We start from the raw sequence: 16,728 nt of genomic DNA on the forward strand, positions 1-16,728 counted from the left end.
TTTTAAATTCTATTTTATTTGTTTATGTTTTATGTAATACACTCTGTACTGCTTTTGTAAAAAATGGTGCTATACAAATTGAGTTGCATTGAATTATTTGGGAGATGTCTCCCTTGTTTTTATATATTTTCAGACTTCTTGGGCTTCCCGATTTTAGGATGCAGAAACTCAAAGATGTATGTTATATATGTACAGTTATCCCACATTCCCACAGGTTTTATGTTTTTGTTATTTGCCTCAGCCAGCGGTATGCACTCTCTTCCTCAGGGTCAAACTGTTTGATTTGCTTCAACTCGTCTTGAAGATAAATGGACCGCGAAAGGGAAGTGCGCGGCTACTGAGCAACCTTTGCTTCCTGAAGTTGACTTTTCACCTGTCAGATGGTCTGAGAATTTCTCACCAGTTTGCTTATGGCTATGCTAAATTGTATATTTACTGCAGCGAGTGTCATACTGAGCTGAGAGCGGTGTGACAGATGTTTCATTGTGTGAGGGTCACAAGCCTTTTCTTTTTGAAAAACACATCCATTGCTGTAAAAATAGGAACATATTTTTCCAGATAGTTAGCCACTGACTGGATCTTTGGTTAAAATGTCATGCTCACAGTATTTAAACTTGTTTTGAATGCACCTACAGACTTTGATGTCTTTAAGGCCTGGTTTTTAAAGGATCTGAGTCAAGTCTGCCACCTGCTGTTACAAAAAAACATTAGAAAGATATCCTCGGTGCATAACTGACTTCATGTTTTTACTTTACTCTACCTGTATTTTGTATTTAATTTGTATCTTATTTTCTATCCGTTTTTCTATCCTGTTGTTTGCACCTTATGTATGTGTGTCAATCAATCAATCAATCAATCAATGTTTATTTATATAGCCCAATATCACAAATGTTACCTTTGTGTCAGTGGACTTCACAGTTTGTACAGAATATCAGTATGACAATACGACACCCTCTGTCCTTAGACCCTCACATCGTACAAGGAAAGACTTCCAGAGAAAACCCACAGTTTAAAGGGGAACATGGGAGAAACCTCAGGGAGAGCAACAGAGGAGGGATCCCTCTCCCAGGACGGACAGACGTGCAATAGATGCCGTGTGTAAATTGAAAAGATAATACATTTGCAACATAGGTAGTCCAAATGTTTGGAAATGCATGTGTGTATAATAGGAAGATGAATCCACGAGGATATCCATCCAGGACTTATGATCCAGGCCCACAGCCACGACTCAAGATCCAGGGCTCACGATCCATGACACAGGACCACAGGATCATCCATGACTCCGGATCCCGGCGTATATAGACACCAAAAAGAAAGACATTTGAGGAAGCTGGGTTAATCAATGTGTTTTCATTGTTTTGTTTGGCACCAGGAACAGGGAAACACAGTTTTGTCAATTCATGTACTGTACTGCCTTTTATACTGATGGATGACAATAACGACTCACGTATCTTTAAAAATAAAATAAACAAATAAATTAAATTAAATCCACGTTTATTTATATAGTCACTTTTATGAAGTGATGCATCCTCTGTGGTCAATTTTTAGTGATATATTAATAAAGGCAGGTTGTGTGTCAACCAGTACCCTCATAATAACTCCAAAAAAATGCAGAGAAGCATCAACATATGTTAAGTGGAAATTATATCTTATATAATAAACAAAACTCAAAATGATATGTTGTTTGAGGCGCTAAATGAAATACATTCTGAAGTTATTATTGCCCCATTGATAAGCCCCGCCTACTTGAGACGCAATAGAACGTGATTGGATGTTTTCTTGCTTGTCGTCACTTCTGTCTTTAGGAAACACAACGAGCCTTAACAGAATTCAGAGCTAATGGAGCAAGACAACCATCAAATACTTGAACATGCTCACTCTGAGTTTAAAAACCAGAACTTCAAATGTGCAGAACTACTGTACACAAAGTTTATCTCGTCCTGTTTACAGTCCAGGTACTGTATGTTCCTTTTTTGGCGATGTATAGCAAGTCTGTAGTCGTTTTAGTGTTACAGCTTATTCTGTTATCCGTCCAATTCTGTGTCCCCGACTAAAGCTAACTGTTAGCTAACGTTGATGTTTCTTTCACTTCGGTGTCATTTTCGGAGACTTTCTTTAACGCTGTCATATTTCCACAGGGATTGTAAAGCCAGCCATTTGGCCACTGCTTACAACAACCGCGGACAGATAAAGTACCTCCGGGTGGATTTTGGTGAAGCGGTGGAGGACTTCTCTTTAGCGATACAGAGTGACAGCAGCTATGAGACACCTTTCTACAACAGAGGACTCATCCACTATAGACTAGGTAAGGGTACAGAGACCACTTTTAGTCAAAAGTTCACAGGAGAGAGAGAGAGCTATCTGTTATTTTCAAGCCTGATAGAGTAAAAAAAATTCACTTCCGCTTTGCTTCAAAATAAATGTCAAAATAATTGTATATTTAGGTTGGATATTGGATTGATATTCACTTGTAGAGACCACTTTTAGTCAAAAGTTCACAGGAGAGAGAGAGAGAGCTATCTGTTATTTTCAAGCCTGACAGAGTAAAAAAAATTCACTTCCGCTTTGCTTCAAAATAAATGTCAAAATAATTGTATATTTAGGTTGGATATTGGATTGATATTCACTTGTGTTTTCTAGTCTGCTTCACTAACTGTCCCAACCTCTTTTCTTGTGGATTTTAGTCCATTTAATTTTTTAGATGAATATAAAACTAACAATAAATAAAACGTTTTTTTTTTTTAAATAGCTTCCATATAATGTGAACTATTGACCCCAAATAAATGCAGCATTGTACAACATAACTAGACGAGAAGGAAACACACCTCTTTGTACATTTAAATGGCCTTTTCTATTTTATATGAATATTGTCATGACAACTATGCAGTTTCTTTATTGCCTGCAATGTTAATTGGCTTCAATATCATATTTATCCAGTGTAGGATTAATATCTGGTTTGCTTTGAGGGGACAATGCTTCACATGATGCCTGAAAGGAAACTAAATAAAATAGGTTGACTAAAATCCTATATAAAAAAAGAGGTGTATTAATCCAATGCTGCATTGATTTGGAGTAACATGGTCACATTGTGGTACAGTAGATACATAGATTGGTAAAATGATCAATCAAAAAAGCACAGCACTGGCTCAGTGAACTATAGAAACTAAGCTTTCTTTAAATAACCTTTCCACAAGCTTCCTGTTGGTTGTTTTAGCAGAATACCTTGTGGCAGTGACTCTTTCTTGAGAAGTCTACCAGCTCTATTTTAATATAGATCTATAACATCTGTCATTAACTGTGTTGTGTTGTGGTGTGATCCCAACATTAGATGGGTTAATGTGTGTTTGAGTCAGTTGGTGTGTTCTTCTTTTAACACCAGATGGAGCTGTGTACTCACTTGTTCTCATGATGCCCAGAACTTAAAACTGCTGACTCTTAATGAGCTAGTTTGGCAGTACATTACATATCATGACATTTTTATCTATGAACATGTTTAATGTCTTTCAGGTTTTTTCGATGACGCCAAGAGTGACTTCCAACAAGTATTGAAGATGAATCCAGATTTTGAAGATGCCAAAGTGAGCCTGAAACAGACACTTCTGGACCAGCAGCACAAGATGGACAGGGGATACTGACAACTCCATAAACTATAGAATTTACCTTTTTATAAATCCTGAAATCTGTTGGCTTGAAGAAACAAACAATTATTCCTTCTTCTGCACTGACTCAACACTCTTCCAGTTGGAACATATTGTTATGGCCTGAACATATATCATTGCATAATTGGACAGAGCAGACTAATCGACCCGGGTGAAACGATAAGCTCTGGGTTTACTGTCTGTAATAAATGTTAGTGCATCATCTTGCAAGGAGGTTTGAGAATATGCACAAACAATAATCAAATGTTAGATTACAGTCATAATAAAGAGGCCCAAAGGCAAAAATCAACAAATGAACATGTGGTTTTAAGGAAAAGTGGAATTTATTATTAACTGCGGATTATTTTTGTTGCTTCTTGAAATATAAAAATGTAATATATGTATAATATCAAATACAAATCTACTTTTGCTGAACAATAAATACTTTTTTTTACACTACTGAAGAATGTGTGTTTTTCCTTTCCATACATATGTTTTTACAATATGTTCTTAATAAACTAGGCATACATCAGCTCACCCTGTGTGTGTGTGTGTGTGTGTGTGTGTGTGTGTGTGTGTGTGTGTGTGTGTGTGTGTGTGTGTGTGTGTGTGTGTGTGTGTGTGTGTGTGTGTGTGTGTGTGTGTGTGTGTGTGTGTGTGTGTGTGTGTGTGTGTGTAGAATCCTTAACAAGCCTCACCTGTGCTTTGTCGTTAAGTGGAATATAAAGCAGCTGCTGATGTCTCAGTTAATCATCCAGTCCCCTTCCTTTTAGACTTGTGTTTTTGTTGGAAGGTGTGCTGGACATTTGCCAAGCTCTGATACTGACTGTATTCTTGTAGTTTTGGGTTTTGCTGCTTACAAACTGCACCATGCTGAGGCTTGGGAGCATGTAAGTTACATTTCTTGTAGATTTCTTTCTATGTGTATACTTAATTGTCTCTAAATGATGTGTTTTATGTGTTCAAGCTTGTTATGGATGGCAGCAGCTATCATCTTGGGTCAAGCCAGGCCTAATGTGAAGCTAAATTCACAATCAAGTAAGCTTCAATTCTCATTAAGTCATTTTATACAGCATATTAAGTCGGTTTAAATTCTCCTCACAAACCTTTTCTTTTAACAGGCAGTGGGTTAAGGTCTGACTGTGCCGCAAATGTAATGAGACTGTCGTTGGACAAGGCTTTAGCAGTGGGAAACCAGCTTGAGGTGGAGGCTATCAGTAAGTACTTGCACTGCTAATAATGAGCTGATTGGTTCATCACTGAGGAAAGGGGTCCCTGACAAAGCTTATTCTCTCCCCTCAGATGGCACCAAGCACATTTTGTTGACACCTAGCATGGCTGCTCAGTGTGGATACAGCATGGAGTCTGACCCATGGGGTAATACCAGAATCTACACCTCCCTGATGGGCTGCTTTGTGGACAACAAGGTTTGTTTTGAGCTAAAGTGGTTTAACAGCATTCAATGTCATTTTCTACCAAATTTAGTTGGGGCCACATGTGCTAATTCTGTCCAGAGTGACTGAATTAATGGCTCAACAAGCACATGGTTACTCCCATTTTTGTGTTTCCCTGAATCTTAATTTTTAACCCCTTACCCTTAAAAGACACAAGTACATTTCCCTTTTTTGTTTGGTACATCCCTAAAATGTTAACACTGCTCCACTTAAAACTGTATTCATCTGCTAGGTACTTTCTTGACTCATTTGTTACATACCCATTTAGACTTCAAATGTGTCCCTGAAGGCAAGGATATTACATTTTCAATGACAAAAGAGCTGGAACCAAAGAATATTAGGGATTTTCTCTTAATTTGTTATATATTTATAGGATGATGCTACATTTAACGTTGGCTTGAGACTCCAGATGTATGGCGAGAATCCATCAGACGTGGTCAGTCATGACGTGTATCAGACTTGCAGCTACACTCGCTGGGCCTCCAGGGAGATCCTCTGCGACAGGAACTACATGGAAGTAGGTCATCTTTACATTGATGATTCCACCATCTTGTGTGTATGGAAACGAATGCTATAACCACCATTTTCTGTTTTAGGTTTCGCACCACATGGCTAACCTTGATGCTGAAGCTAAGGGTCAGACTCGGGATGGTAAAGATGACAAGCTCAACGCCAATCCTGAAGTATGTTGAATTAAACTGTTCAGATACTACAGTTTAGTTCCTCCCTACACCAATGAGGATTTAATTATTATTTGTTCTTTCCTGTAGGCCTCTGGTGCATCACAAGGTATCTGGAAGATGACGTTTTACACCCCAGAACCAGTGGCCATGGTGCTGCAAGAGGCTGAACAAGCCGGCTACGCTGCCAAAACTACCTCTAGTCGTCTGGTTATGCGAAGCCCGTACAATACAGCAGAGACTTATTCAGAGGATGTAAGCAACACACTCCTATACAGTGTTTCTTTCATTTCCCTCCTTGTCAATTTTATTAAACCTCTCCTCTCTTTAGGTGGCTGGAGTCCCCATGGAAGTTTTCAGGGTGAGCGCCTACTACATGGCACCACAGGGTCTGAATGTAGTGAACTTGGCAGCTGCTTGTCCCAAAGGTGAGTCCTGAGCAACATATTGCCTTCACAGTAAGCTTAATAGTTGCACAGTTAACCTCAACAGCTCCATTTTGTCATTAACAGGTGGCGTCCTCTTCACCGAGGATATGATCTCTTGGCACGTACCTCGCCGTGTGACTCCTCTGTTGGACGGCAGAATTACAGTCTCAGAAATGCACATGGGCATCGACGGGCAGAGGCTTGATAGATCTCAGATGGTCGCACGGGGGTACACACTGAGCACCACAGACTTCCACATCGTCGTCGAGATCCCAGTGGGCTCGCCTGATGGTTACTACAAGGTTGGGGAAATCTCTAGATTAGAAATGCAAGAGTCATTAGTGCATTTGCATGTTTTATTGAAATGTCATGAATTATTGCAGAGCCATGCCCCAGATGACCAGTACCACATCACCTACTTCGTGGAGCCCATGCTAGAGGTACTGTGGAGGGCAGATGACACCCAAGATGATACCAGATACAAGGTTTTGTTCCCCATCATGACTCCTTTGATGCCTCAACCTCCCCAAGTCCAGGATGGTAAGTCACATTTTGTAGTGAGTATGAAAAAAATGTTGGCGACCAAAAAGAGGTTAGACTTTTACCTAGCTTTGGATCAACAAGTCTGACAAAAACGCGAGGCCTGTTTCAGTGGTCATTTATCTCAAAATGGTGTGTTTGTATAGGAATTCAAGAAAGCCAAGTACAGTATAATCCACTTTTGCTTACAAAGAGTGCCTTTTTTAAAAAAAAAAAAAATTTTTAAAAGTAGCACTCAGGCCAACTACTCAATTGTTCTCTATCAATGTTGAGGCTGGTTTAGAATTTGTAAACCTGCCACGTTCTGTTCCTCAGACACTGTCCCAGAGACTCGGGTGTTCAGCGTTCTCTTGGGAACCTTTCTCCATGACGTTGAGCTGAAGAACATCACCTTCTCCACCGGGGTCCTCACTGTTGAGGAGAGCAATGCCAAAGGCTTCACAGTCCAGGAACACAGCTTGGCTAATGGCTCCAAGATTTTCTCTCTTCAAGTGCCCTTTGATGCCGATGTGGTCTTAAAACATGTATGTGACATTATAGATTAAAAATATCACTTTGTACCAGCATATTTTCAGTGTTGCTGAGCTTTTATTTCATTTGTTGCAGAATCCTGAGCGCATGGTTACATCCTACTTCCTCCCTCTGATCTTTGGGTTGATCATCCTGCCTGAAGAAACTCCGTTTGCTCTCCCGGTCGACCTACAGGCCTCTCTGCAGGATGTTGGTGAGATCGTATTGAATTTGCTTTTGACAGTATCTTTATGCAAATTGTGTTTTCTAAAATGAAATGAAACATATTGGAGTAAAAGCTACACAATCAGATGGATAATGCATGCTTTGCTGCTTTAGTGCTACCCATCATGGCTGGCACCTGTGACCAGAACCAGTTTCACATCAGCGTGAAGTTCGGGAGTCAGGGCTCTAATTTCAAGGCTATCGTTGGACCTCGAGAGCTGACGGCTGAGATGGCTGAAGACTACAATTTCTATGACAACGGCACACACCTCAGCCTCATTCTGCCATACACTGCCAAGGACGCTGTTTTCGAGGTATGTCAAAACTACAACATCCCACCATAGATCTTCTGCATTGGCCAACTTTACTTTCTTTTCCACAGCTGCTCACTGCAGAATCAGTCAAATCCAGAATTGACCTGCTTCTGTTGGATCGTGCAAACGACTGGGTGCTTGCTGATCTCTATCTGGCTTGCTACTTCCCCTTAAAAGCAACTGGTAAGATGTGACATCTAAGTATATTTGCTGCTTTAATTGATGGATTTTTGTTGCTTTACACATTGCCTGCTTCTTCCTCCAGAGTGCCACCCCAATGGCACAATGACCGCTGTGGCTGTGAAGGTTGAATCGACTCGTAATCTGGAGCCAAGTCAGCTGACGCTAAAGGACCAGTCCTGCACACCACAGTTCAGCGACGATCGCTTTGCATATTTCTCCTTCAGTGTGGATACCTGTGGAACCACCAGAACGGTGAGTGTGAAATCACATTTAAATATCAAAAGGGCTTTTTGTCAAATGTTAATGCGTTTTTGTTAAATAGTTCTTTGACAACTACATGATGTATGAAAATGAGATCCGCCTGTCTTACAACAACGCCAAAGGAGCAGCCAACACATCACCAGTTGATCCTGATTACAGGTAAAATATTTGATTCTGTATAATTGGAGATGAACACCTTCAATGTATGCGTTTATATATTTTATTTTTCCCCTAATAGGCAAACCATTTCCTGCTTCTATGTGGTCAATAAGACTCAGGCTGTTGCCTTCAGCGCTAAACCAAGAACCTTTGAGCCCGCTGCAGAGATCGGCGCCGGGCAGCTGATGGTGCAGATGAGGCTAGCCCAAGGCATGGTGGAATTTTACAACATCTTGTTCATGCATACAAAACACTGTAAATGTCCAGGCCTCCTTTCTCTAACGGGACTCTTCTCCTGCAGATCCATCCTACGAGCTCTTCTACCAAGCAGAGGATTATCCAGTGGTGAAATATCTGCGGCAGCCTCTGTATTTTGAGGTGGAGCTGATGCATTCTACCGACCCGCACTTGGAACTCATTGCTGAGAACTGTTGGGCAACCCTTTATGAAGATAGGACATCTCTGCCAAGCTGGGACATCATTGTGGACAGGTAATGTTGTGCAAAACTAACTACTACATGTTCTCGACTGAGACCTTTGGTCAGAAGTGAGTTGTGTAAACACTGTCTTAATGATTCACTAAAAAGCATTCTAATTTCATTTAATGGCAGCTTTATTTTAACTTTCGAATTCCTTCACTAGCTGTGAGAATCGCGATGACAGCTATGCAACAGTTTTCCATCCCGTTGTGAGTGACTCCAGAGTTTTAGTCCCGTCCCACATCAAGCGCTTCTCTGTAAAGATGTTCACTTTCACTAAAGATGATGAGGTTCTGAAAGACCAGGTAAGACTTGTAAATCCAAATCAGGAGTCTTTTGGCCACTGCTGCATGTAGCCCTGTGTAATAAATCATCCTGTCTGTCCACAGATCTATGTCCACTGTGATACAGTGATTTGTGACACAAGCAGCCAGGCAGATGGTTCCTGCAGAGGCCAGTGTGTGCATCCTCCAGGTCAGAGCTACTCAAGACCTGCAGGTGTAAAAAGGGGTAAGTGATCGAGTCTGATCAAATGTAGTCGATCTGGATGTGCTGCTGGTAATCTTTACTTGTTTTGCAGAGCGAAGAAGCACCGACTCAACACGCCGAAGGCAGATCTCCTCTGGGGCAATTATTCTGTCTAACCTCTGAATATTTTCTGAAGTGTTTACATTGTGTCGTTTGCACCTTATGTATATTTATTAATTGTTTGGCTCCAGGACCAGGGGAACACAGTTTTATCTATAAATCTACTGCCTTTTATATTGATGGATAACGATAACGACTCGCGTATTTTGAAAAATAAACGAATACAAAAAATAAAAGCCAGATTTATTCATAGTCTCTTTTATCAATGTGTTGCATCTTCTGTGGTCAACTGTAAAAGCAGGTTGTGTCAACCAGTACCCTCATAACTCCAACAAAATGAAGAGAATCATCAACATATATAAAAAATAAATCTTGTATAATAAACAAAATGATAAGTTGTGTTAGGCGCTAAATGAAATACATTCGAAAGTTATTATTTCCCCATTGATAAGCCCCGCCTACTGGAGACGCACTAAAATGTGATGTTTGAGTGTCCTCACTTCCGCCTTTAGGAAACACAACAAACCTTAACATTCACAGCCAATGGAGCAAGACAACCCTCAAATACTTGGAAATGCTCACTCTAAGTTTAAAAACCAGAACTTCAAATGTGCAGAATAACTGTATACAAAGTGTATCTCTTCCTGCTTACAGTCCAGGTACTGTTTGTTCAATTGTTGGCGATGTATAGCAAGTCTGCAGTCTGTCGGCTACTAGTGTTACAGCTTATTCTGCTATCCGTCAAATTCTGTGTCCCCGGTTAAAGCTAACATCCATCGTGTTTCTCTCACTTTGTGATTTCATTACATGTATTGTTTGAGACTTTCTTTAACACTGTCATATTTTCATAGGGAATGTGAAGCCTGTGATTGTTTATCATAATTCACTCATGGAAATACAGGTTGGGGGTATTGGTCCGCACGTACACATGTTGACTGTACCTACTGTGTTCTCTTCCTCCCTTCTCTTCCCGGACTTCAAGCCGGCAACATGTGCTTTTCTGCTGCTCAAAGCCAACTTTGCACCTTCGATGCACCGCCTCCGACCTTCTCTCTGCACTACACTGGTGACCCTGACATAAGTCTCGCAGAAGTTTCCAAGACTGGACCGAAAATGGCTAGAAACGCTGTTTTTCTCAAACTGCCGGGGATTTTTGGAGACGTCCGTGGCTGCCTCGTGCACACGGACTGAGGCTCGGTGCGTCCTCTGCGGAATGGCCGGGGACGTCGCTCGCCATTCCCACATCGTTCAGGCACTGGGAGACAGTAAGCCTTCCGACCACATGGAGACGATACGCGACCTGCTAGGTACGAAAGAACCCGACTTCTTGTTCACGGGACTGTTTCTTCCAGACATGCGGCTGCATGTCCAGACAGTGCTTGCTAACACGGCTAGTGTTGAGCCCCGCGCTTTAGCCGAAGGAGCTGACCGGTTCTTCCTGGCCGCCCTGCGTTTAACCCCTGAGGTGCTGGCCCCGACACGCAGCGGCACCTTCCCTGGTAGAGGCACGCCGCCTAGCAGAGACTCCGGGGCTGACAACATTGAATAACGGTTACCGACTTGCGGCTAACGGCCGTCTAACAACAACGGCTGACAATAACGGCTCACAACGACAGCTAACTACGACGGCTAGCAGCTAACGGCTGACATTGTCCATCTGTTAACATCTGACTGTTAACTCTTTTTGGTGGTGCCGGAGAGGAGGTTCGCACAAGTCTGGTTGACCTTGTGTGGATCCTCTCGCAATTTCGCCCACTTGTTTTTTGATCGTGGACAGGACAACCTTTTTGAGCTTTTCCTTGGTGCCTGAGATGAAGTTCGATCATGTCTGGTCGGCCTCGTGTGGACCCTCTCGCTTTTTCACCACCTCGAAGGCGGTTTCGGACATCGCTCACATTTTCATCGGCCCATGGGTGGCGTGCTTCGGGACCCTGTCTGGCCTCTTCCTTCGCCTCGGCAACAGCTTCGGACCTCGCCCACGCCTTCATGGAACTACAGGTTGGGGGTATTGGTCCGCACGTACACACATGTTGACTGTACCTACTGTGTTCCCTCCTTTCTCTTCTTCCCTTCTCTTCCCAGACTTCAAGCCGGCAACATGTGCTTTTCTACTGCCCTTTCTGGTGGATTTTAGTCCCTCTTAATTTTTTTATATGAATATAAAACAAATCTTTCAACAAATGGCTTCCATATAATGTGAGCTATTGACCCCAAATCAATGCAGCATTGTACAACATAACTAGACGAGAAGGATACACACCTCTTTGTAGAATTCAATTGCCTTTTATATGAATATTGTCATTGTTGGGGAATAATTGACCAACCTTGAGCAGCCGTTATCTCCCATAAGGAGGGGCTGCCCTATCATATTGTTGATTTTGCCAGTTTATGATGGGGCAACTCTCTGTCAGAGATAGTTATTGCTGTGGGACACCTGGAGCACATCCTTCTCTGGGTGTTGATGACCCCAAGCCATAAGCGACAACAAATGTGATTCAGTGTCCTCAGCTGTTTAGTCTATTGTTTCATTTCATCGTTTATTTGGCAGGGACAATGCACAGTAATGAACACTTAAAACATTCAAATGTGTCAATCGTAACAGTGCCAGATTTAGATTTGAGCTAATTTCCATCCGCAGTCCCTCACATAAAACATTTAAGAAAATTATATTTTACAAACAAAGCTAAAACAAAATACATGATATGCAAAAAGTTCAAAAGAGCAAGAGCAGCATACACAAGTATTTACCACATGGCAGTACAATATAGCAGCTACGACATATAAAGTGCTACATAAAGTGCAAGAGAAGATACCCCTTTTATTAAAGTGCATTTAGCGGTGACTGCACATCTGTTTATTTCTCAACCATTCTTTTAGTTGACCTTTAAAGCTATTGAGAGTGGGACAATCCCGTATCTCAGTTGGGAGGCTATTCCAGAATAAGCTGCCTTTTAAAGGAGAGGACATTTTGTCCAAAAGTGGTCCGTCTACGGTGGACTTCACAGTCTCCTATGGTTTCTGACCTATGCAGCGTCCATTGTGTTTTTTGTGGATGAATTCCCCTAAGGGAATGTAAACCTTTATAAAACAAACTCATACTTTTAAAAGATTTTAAATCGTCAAAACTCAAAAAATTGTGTATTTCAAGGATGGTACAGTGGTGGTATGAATTTGTCTTTCTGTCAAACACCTTGATAGCTCTCTTGTACAGCTGTTCTATTGGTTTCAGGTTTGTGGCACAAACAAACGACCAGTTTGTAAAACACTATTCAATGTGGGATGGAATCATACAGTGTTGGTATGACTTTGCAGCATTGACAGTTAAGAAAACTCTGATTTGTTTCAAATTGAATTTAACGGTATTGGATAATTTCTTGATATGTTTCTTAAAAGTCAAGTTTGAGTCCAGTATGACTCCAAGATACTTGAAGTGGGGGACTAGTTCTAATTCTGCTCCATTTAAAAATACATTGGATCCTTCAATTTTGACTGGTCGTTTACTGAACATCATGCATACTGTTTTCTTTGCATTTAACTGTAAGCAAATGTTGTTCAGCCAGTGTTGAACCTTGTCCAATGCATTTGAGAGAAAGGATGTAATTTTTTCAGTATTTTTCCCCTGTACAAAGATGACCGCATCATCGGCATACATTTGTACATTCAAATCAGGACATACATTAGGCAAGTCATTAATGTACAGAGAAAACAGTAATGGTCCAAGAATGGAACCTTGTGGAACCCCAACAGGGTTGACAAGGTAGGGGGATTTGGTACCGTTGACCAAAACACACTGTTTTCTGTTCGATAAGTAAGACTCAACCCACTGTATTGAATCTGCCGAAAAATTGAAATACGTCAGCTTTGTAAGGAGCACTTGGTGGTCAACAGTGTCAAAAGCCTTCCTGAGATTAAGGAAGACAGCACCTACATATGGGCTCGTGTCCAACATAGATTTAACCTTTTCCACAAAGACACAGTTAGCTGTCTCAGTTCAGTGGTGAGCACGAAAACCAAACTGCATTGAAGAATGTTGATTATTCTCTCTGAACTAGCTAAATACATGGGTCTGGGGTAGATTTCTTCAGAATTGATTGTGGCATCTCAACCGTGTGGTCAGATCGTGGCCCGTGACATGTCTTGGGAATTCTCTGGCCGAAGCTCCAAATAAACCGTCAGTGTTTGCCATCAAAGCTCAAGCTCTCCTCGTGTCTCTCTGAGTCCCGACTCCAATTGCTTCAGAAGTTTCCCCCACAGTCATGACAACTATGCAGTTTCTTTATTGGTTGCAATGTTCATTGGCTTCAATATCATATTTGTCCAGTGTAGGATTAATATCTGGTTTGCTTTGGGGGGGACAATGCTTCACATGATGCCAGAAAGGAAACAAAATTAAATAGAATAGGTCGACTAAAATCCTATAAAAAAGAGATGTATCAATACAATGCTGCATTGATTTGGAGTCACGTGGTCACATTGTGGTACAGTAGATACTTAGATTGGTAAAATTATCAATCAAAAAAGCACAGCACTGGCTCAGTGAACTATAGAAACTAAGCTTTCTTTAAATAGCCTTTCCACAAGCTTCCTGTTGGTTGTTTTAGCAGAATACCTTGTGGCAGTGACTCTTTCTTGAGAAGTCAACCAGCTCTCTTTTAATATAGATTTATAACATCTGTCATTAACTGTGTTGTGGTGTGATCCCAGCATTAGATGGGTTAATGTGTGTTTGTGTCAGTTGGTATGTTTTTCTTTTAACACCAGATGGAGCTGTGTACTCACTTGTTCTCATGATGCCCAGAACTTAAAACTGCTGACTCTTAATGAGCTAGTTTGGCAGTACATTACATATCATGACATTTTTATCTATGAACATGTTTAATGTCTTTCAGGTGTTTTCGATGACGCCAAGAGTGACTTCCAACAAGTATTGAAGATGAATCCAGATTTTGAAGATGCCAAAGTGAGCCTGAAACAGACACTTCTGGACCAGCAGCACAAGATAGACAGGGGATACTGACAACTCCATAAAGTATAGAATTTACCTTTTTATAAATCCTGAAATCTGTTGGCTTGAAGAAACAAATCGGTCAAGTTTTTTCAAATTATTTCCAATAATGTACAGCTATCGTATCGAAAATTAGAATCGTATTTGATCTAAACATGAACCCTTTGTTAAAGATATCAGAATGAAGATGAACCTTAAAGTAAACACAAACCACATAAAAAATAACCTACACAAGGAACAGAAACAATGAAAATAAAACTATTGCTGCAAAAACATTCAGTTAGAACCTATGAAACCAAGTAGAAATCCCACAGGGATGGGTGCAACATTTTGATATGGTTTTTGTTAAGCAGAGCATTGAGCCACAGCTCGACTGAGCCTTCTATTCCCATAGCACTCAGTAGTAATGATTTTATGTGCTTTTTTAACGATAAAATTGTTACTCTTAGAAACAAAATCAATGACTTTTTGCCTTTGACCAGTATAGTGTTATCAACAGCTCCCGGCAACGTAAGTTCTAATATTACACTAGATAGTAAACTAGAATGCTTTTCAGCCATAAACCTTGAACAATTAAATTCAATGATTCTCTCCTCTAAACCATCAACGTGTATCTTAGACCCGATTCCAACTAAGCTGTTAAAATAAGTTTTTCCATTAATTAGCACTTCTTTATTAAATATTATGAATATGTCTTTATTATCAGGCTATGTTCCACAATCATTCAAAGTAGCAGTGATAAAACTGCTTCTTAAAAAGCACAACCTCGATCCAGAGGTTTTAGCCAACTATAGACCTATTTCTAATCTTCCGTTCCTCTCAAAAATTCTTGAGAAAGCAGTCGCAAAACAGCTGTGTGATTACTTAAAAAACTATGATTTATTTGAAGATTTTCAGTCTGGCTTTAGAACACAACATAGCATAGAGACAGCTCTGGTTAAAGTCACAAATGACATTCTAATAGCCTCTGACAAGGGACTTGTCTCTATTCTTGTCTTGCTCGATCTTAGTGCTGCATTTGATACTATCGACCATGATATCCTATTGCAAAGACTAGAGCACTTAGTTGGCATACAGGGAACTGCTTTAGGCTGGTTTAGGTCCTATCTATCTGAACGCTCTCAGTTTGTACGTGTCAACGATGAATCTTCCATGCAAACCAAAGTTAGCCATGGAGTGCCACAGGGCTCAGTGCTTGGACCTATTTTGTTCACCCTATATATGCTTCCGTTAGGCAATATTATAAGGAATCATTCTGTAAACTTTCATTGTTATGCGGATGATACTCAACTATATTTATCAATCAAGCCTGATGAAATTAATCATCTAAATAAAATTCAAGACTGCCTCAAGGACTTAAAAACGTGGATGACCTTACATTTTTTTATGTTAAACACGACCAAAACTGAAGTTATTGTACTTGGCCCGAAGAATCTACGAAACAAATTATCTAAAGATATACTAACTATGGATGGCATTAATTTGGCCTCCAGTGAGACTGTAAGGAATCTTGGTGTTATATTTGATCAGGATTTATCCTTTAACACCCACATAAAATCTATTTCAAGGACCGCCTACTTCCATCTACGTAACATTGCAAAAATCAGGCATATCTTGCCTCAAAACGATGCAGAGAAACTAGTCCATGCATTTGTTACTTCAAGGCTGGATTATTGTAACTCCTTATTATCAGGGTGTACCAAGAAGTCAGTCAAGTCGCTTCAGCTGATTCAAAATGCTGCAGCTCGTGTACTAACCAGAGTTAGGAAAAGGGACCACATTACTCCTGTTCTGGCTGCCTTACACTGGCTCCCTATAGAACACAGGATAGAATTTAAAATTCTTCTTCTCGCCTACAAAGCCCTTAATGGGCAGGCGCCATCTTACCTTAAAGAACTCATTATACCCTATTGTCCCACTAGGGCATTGCGTTCCAAGAATGCAGGGTTGTTGGTTGTTCCTAGAGTCTCTAAAAGTACAATGGGGGCCAGAGCCTTTTCTTATCAAGCTCCACTTTTGTGGAATCAGCTTCCAGTTTGTGTTCGGACGGCAGACACCCTATCCGTTTTTAAGAGTGCGCTTAAGACCTTCCTTTTTGATAAAGCTTATAGTTAGGGCTGATTAGATTCAGCCCCTAGTTTTGCTGATATAGGCTTAGTTTTTGTCGGGGGACATCTTACTTCTTCCTTCTCTCTGTCTATACCTGTGTACTCTCATGTTCCGATTAACCCAGCTTCCCCAAATTTCTTTCCTTTTGGTGTCTA

General features: G+C 40.7%; 4 protein-coding genes across 4 annotated transcripts; all 4 read left to right on the plus strand.

Moving 5' to 3' along the window:
• Positions 1-1,775: 1,775 nt before the first annotated feature.
• ttc32 (tetratricopeptide repeat domain 32) lies at positions 1,776-4,097 on the plus strand. Its single transcript, XM_079646004.1, has 3 exons — positions 1,776-1,955; positions 2,139-2,305; positions 3,508-4,097. Exons 1-3 carry the CDS (start codon positions 1,840-1,842, stop codon positions 3,633-3,635), a joined length of 411 nt encoding a protein of 136 aa, XP_079502130.1. The 5' UTR covers positions 1,776-1,839; the 3' UTR covers positions 3,636-4,097.
• Positions 4,098-4,225: 128 nt separating this feature from the next.
• Positions 4,226-5,161, plus strand: LOC307016260 (uncharacterized protein; the record flags this gene model as incomplete). The annotated part of the gene is made up of 5 exons (XM_079645299.1): positions 4,226-4,528; positions 4,606-4,676; positions 4,760-4,855; positions 4,941-5,065; positions 5,153-5,161. Exons 1-5 carry the CDS (start codon positions 4,509-4,511, stop codon positions 5,159-5,161), a joined length of 321 nt encoding a protein of 106 aa, XP_079501425.1. The 5' UTR covers positions 4,226-4,508.
• A 308-nt stretch (positions 5,162-5,469) lies between these two features.
• LOC307016734 (uncharacterized protein) lies at positions 5,470-9,699 on the plus strand. Its single transcript, XM_079646008.1, has 16 exons — positions 5,470-5,609; positions 5,689-5,775; positions 5,863-6,027; positions 6,104-6,200; positions 6,285-6,740; positions 7,056-7,264; positions 7,347-7,464; positions 7,590-7,789; positions 7,858-7,972; positions 8,055-8,224; positions 8,295-8,392; positions 8,472-8,602; positions 8,694-8,883; positions 9,035-9,176; positions 9,261-9,381; positions 9,452-9,699. The coding sequence occupies exons 1-16, from the start codon at positions 5,502-5,504 to the stop codon at positions 9,520-9,522; spliced, it is 2,478 nt and encodes an 825-aa protein (XP_079502134.1). The 5' UTR covers positions 5,470-5,501; the 3' UTR covers positions 9,523-9,699.
• Positions 9,700-11,249: 1,550 nt separating this feature from the next.
• LOC307016732 (uncharacterized protein) lies at positions 11,250-16,577 on the plus strand. Its single transcript, XM_079646006.1, has 2 exons — positions 11,250-11,457; positions 14,349-16,577. The coding sequence occupies exons 1-2, from the start codon at positions 11,271-11,273 to the stop codon at positions 14,474-14,476; spliced, it is 315 nt and encodes a 104-aa protein (XP_079502132.1). The 5' UTR covers positions 11,250-11,270; the 3' UTR covers positions 14,477-16,577.
• The last annotated feature ends 151 nt before the right edge of the window (positions 16,578-16,728 follow it).

Source organism: Notothenia rossii, assembly GCF_949606895.1.
Source record: "Notothenia rossii genome assembly, chromosome: 8".
NCBI classification, from domain to species: domain Eukaryota; kingdom Metazoa; phylum Chordata; class Actinopteri; order Perciformes; family Nototheniidae; genus Notothenia; species Notothenia rossii.

Coding starts and splice junctions, on each gene's coding strand:
- ttc32 (XM_079646004.1), top strand. CDS start 1,840: ATGGAGCAAGACAACCATCAAATACTTGAACATGCTCACTCTGAGTTT. Junction 1,956..2,138: donor TCGTCCTGTTTACAGTCCAG/GTACTGTATGTT, acceptor ATATTTCCACAG/GGATTGTAAAGCCAGCCATT. Junction 2,306..3,507: donor ACTCATCCACTATAGACTAG/GTAAGGGTACAG, acceptor AATGTCTTTCAG/GTTTTTTCGATGACGCCAAG.
- LOC307016732 (XM_079646006.1), top strand. CDS start 11,271: ATGAAGTTCGATCATGTCTGGTCGGCCTCGTGTGGACCCTCTCGCTTT. Junction 11,458..14,348: donor ACGCCTTCATGGAACTACAG/GTTGGGGGTATT, acceptor AATGTCTTTCAG/GTGTTTTCGATGACGCCAAG.
- LOC307016734 (XM_079646008.1), top strand. CDS start 5,502: ATGTATGGCGAGAATCCATCAGACGTGGTCAGTCATGACGTGTATCAG. Junction 6,028..6,103: donor CAGAGACTTATTCAGAGGAT/GTAAGCAACACA, acceptor TCCTCTCTTTAG/GTGGCTGGAGTCCCCATGGA. Junction 8,393..8,471: donor CCAGTTGATCCTGATTACAG/GTAAAATATTTG, acceptor TTCCCCTAATAG/GCAAACCATTTCCTGCTTCT.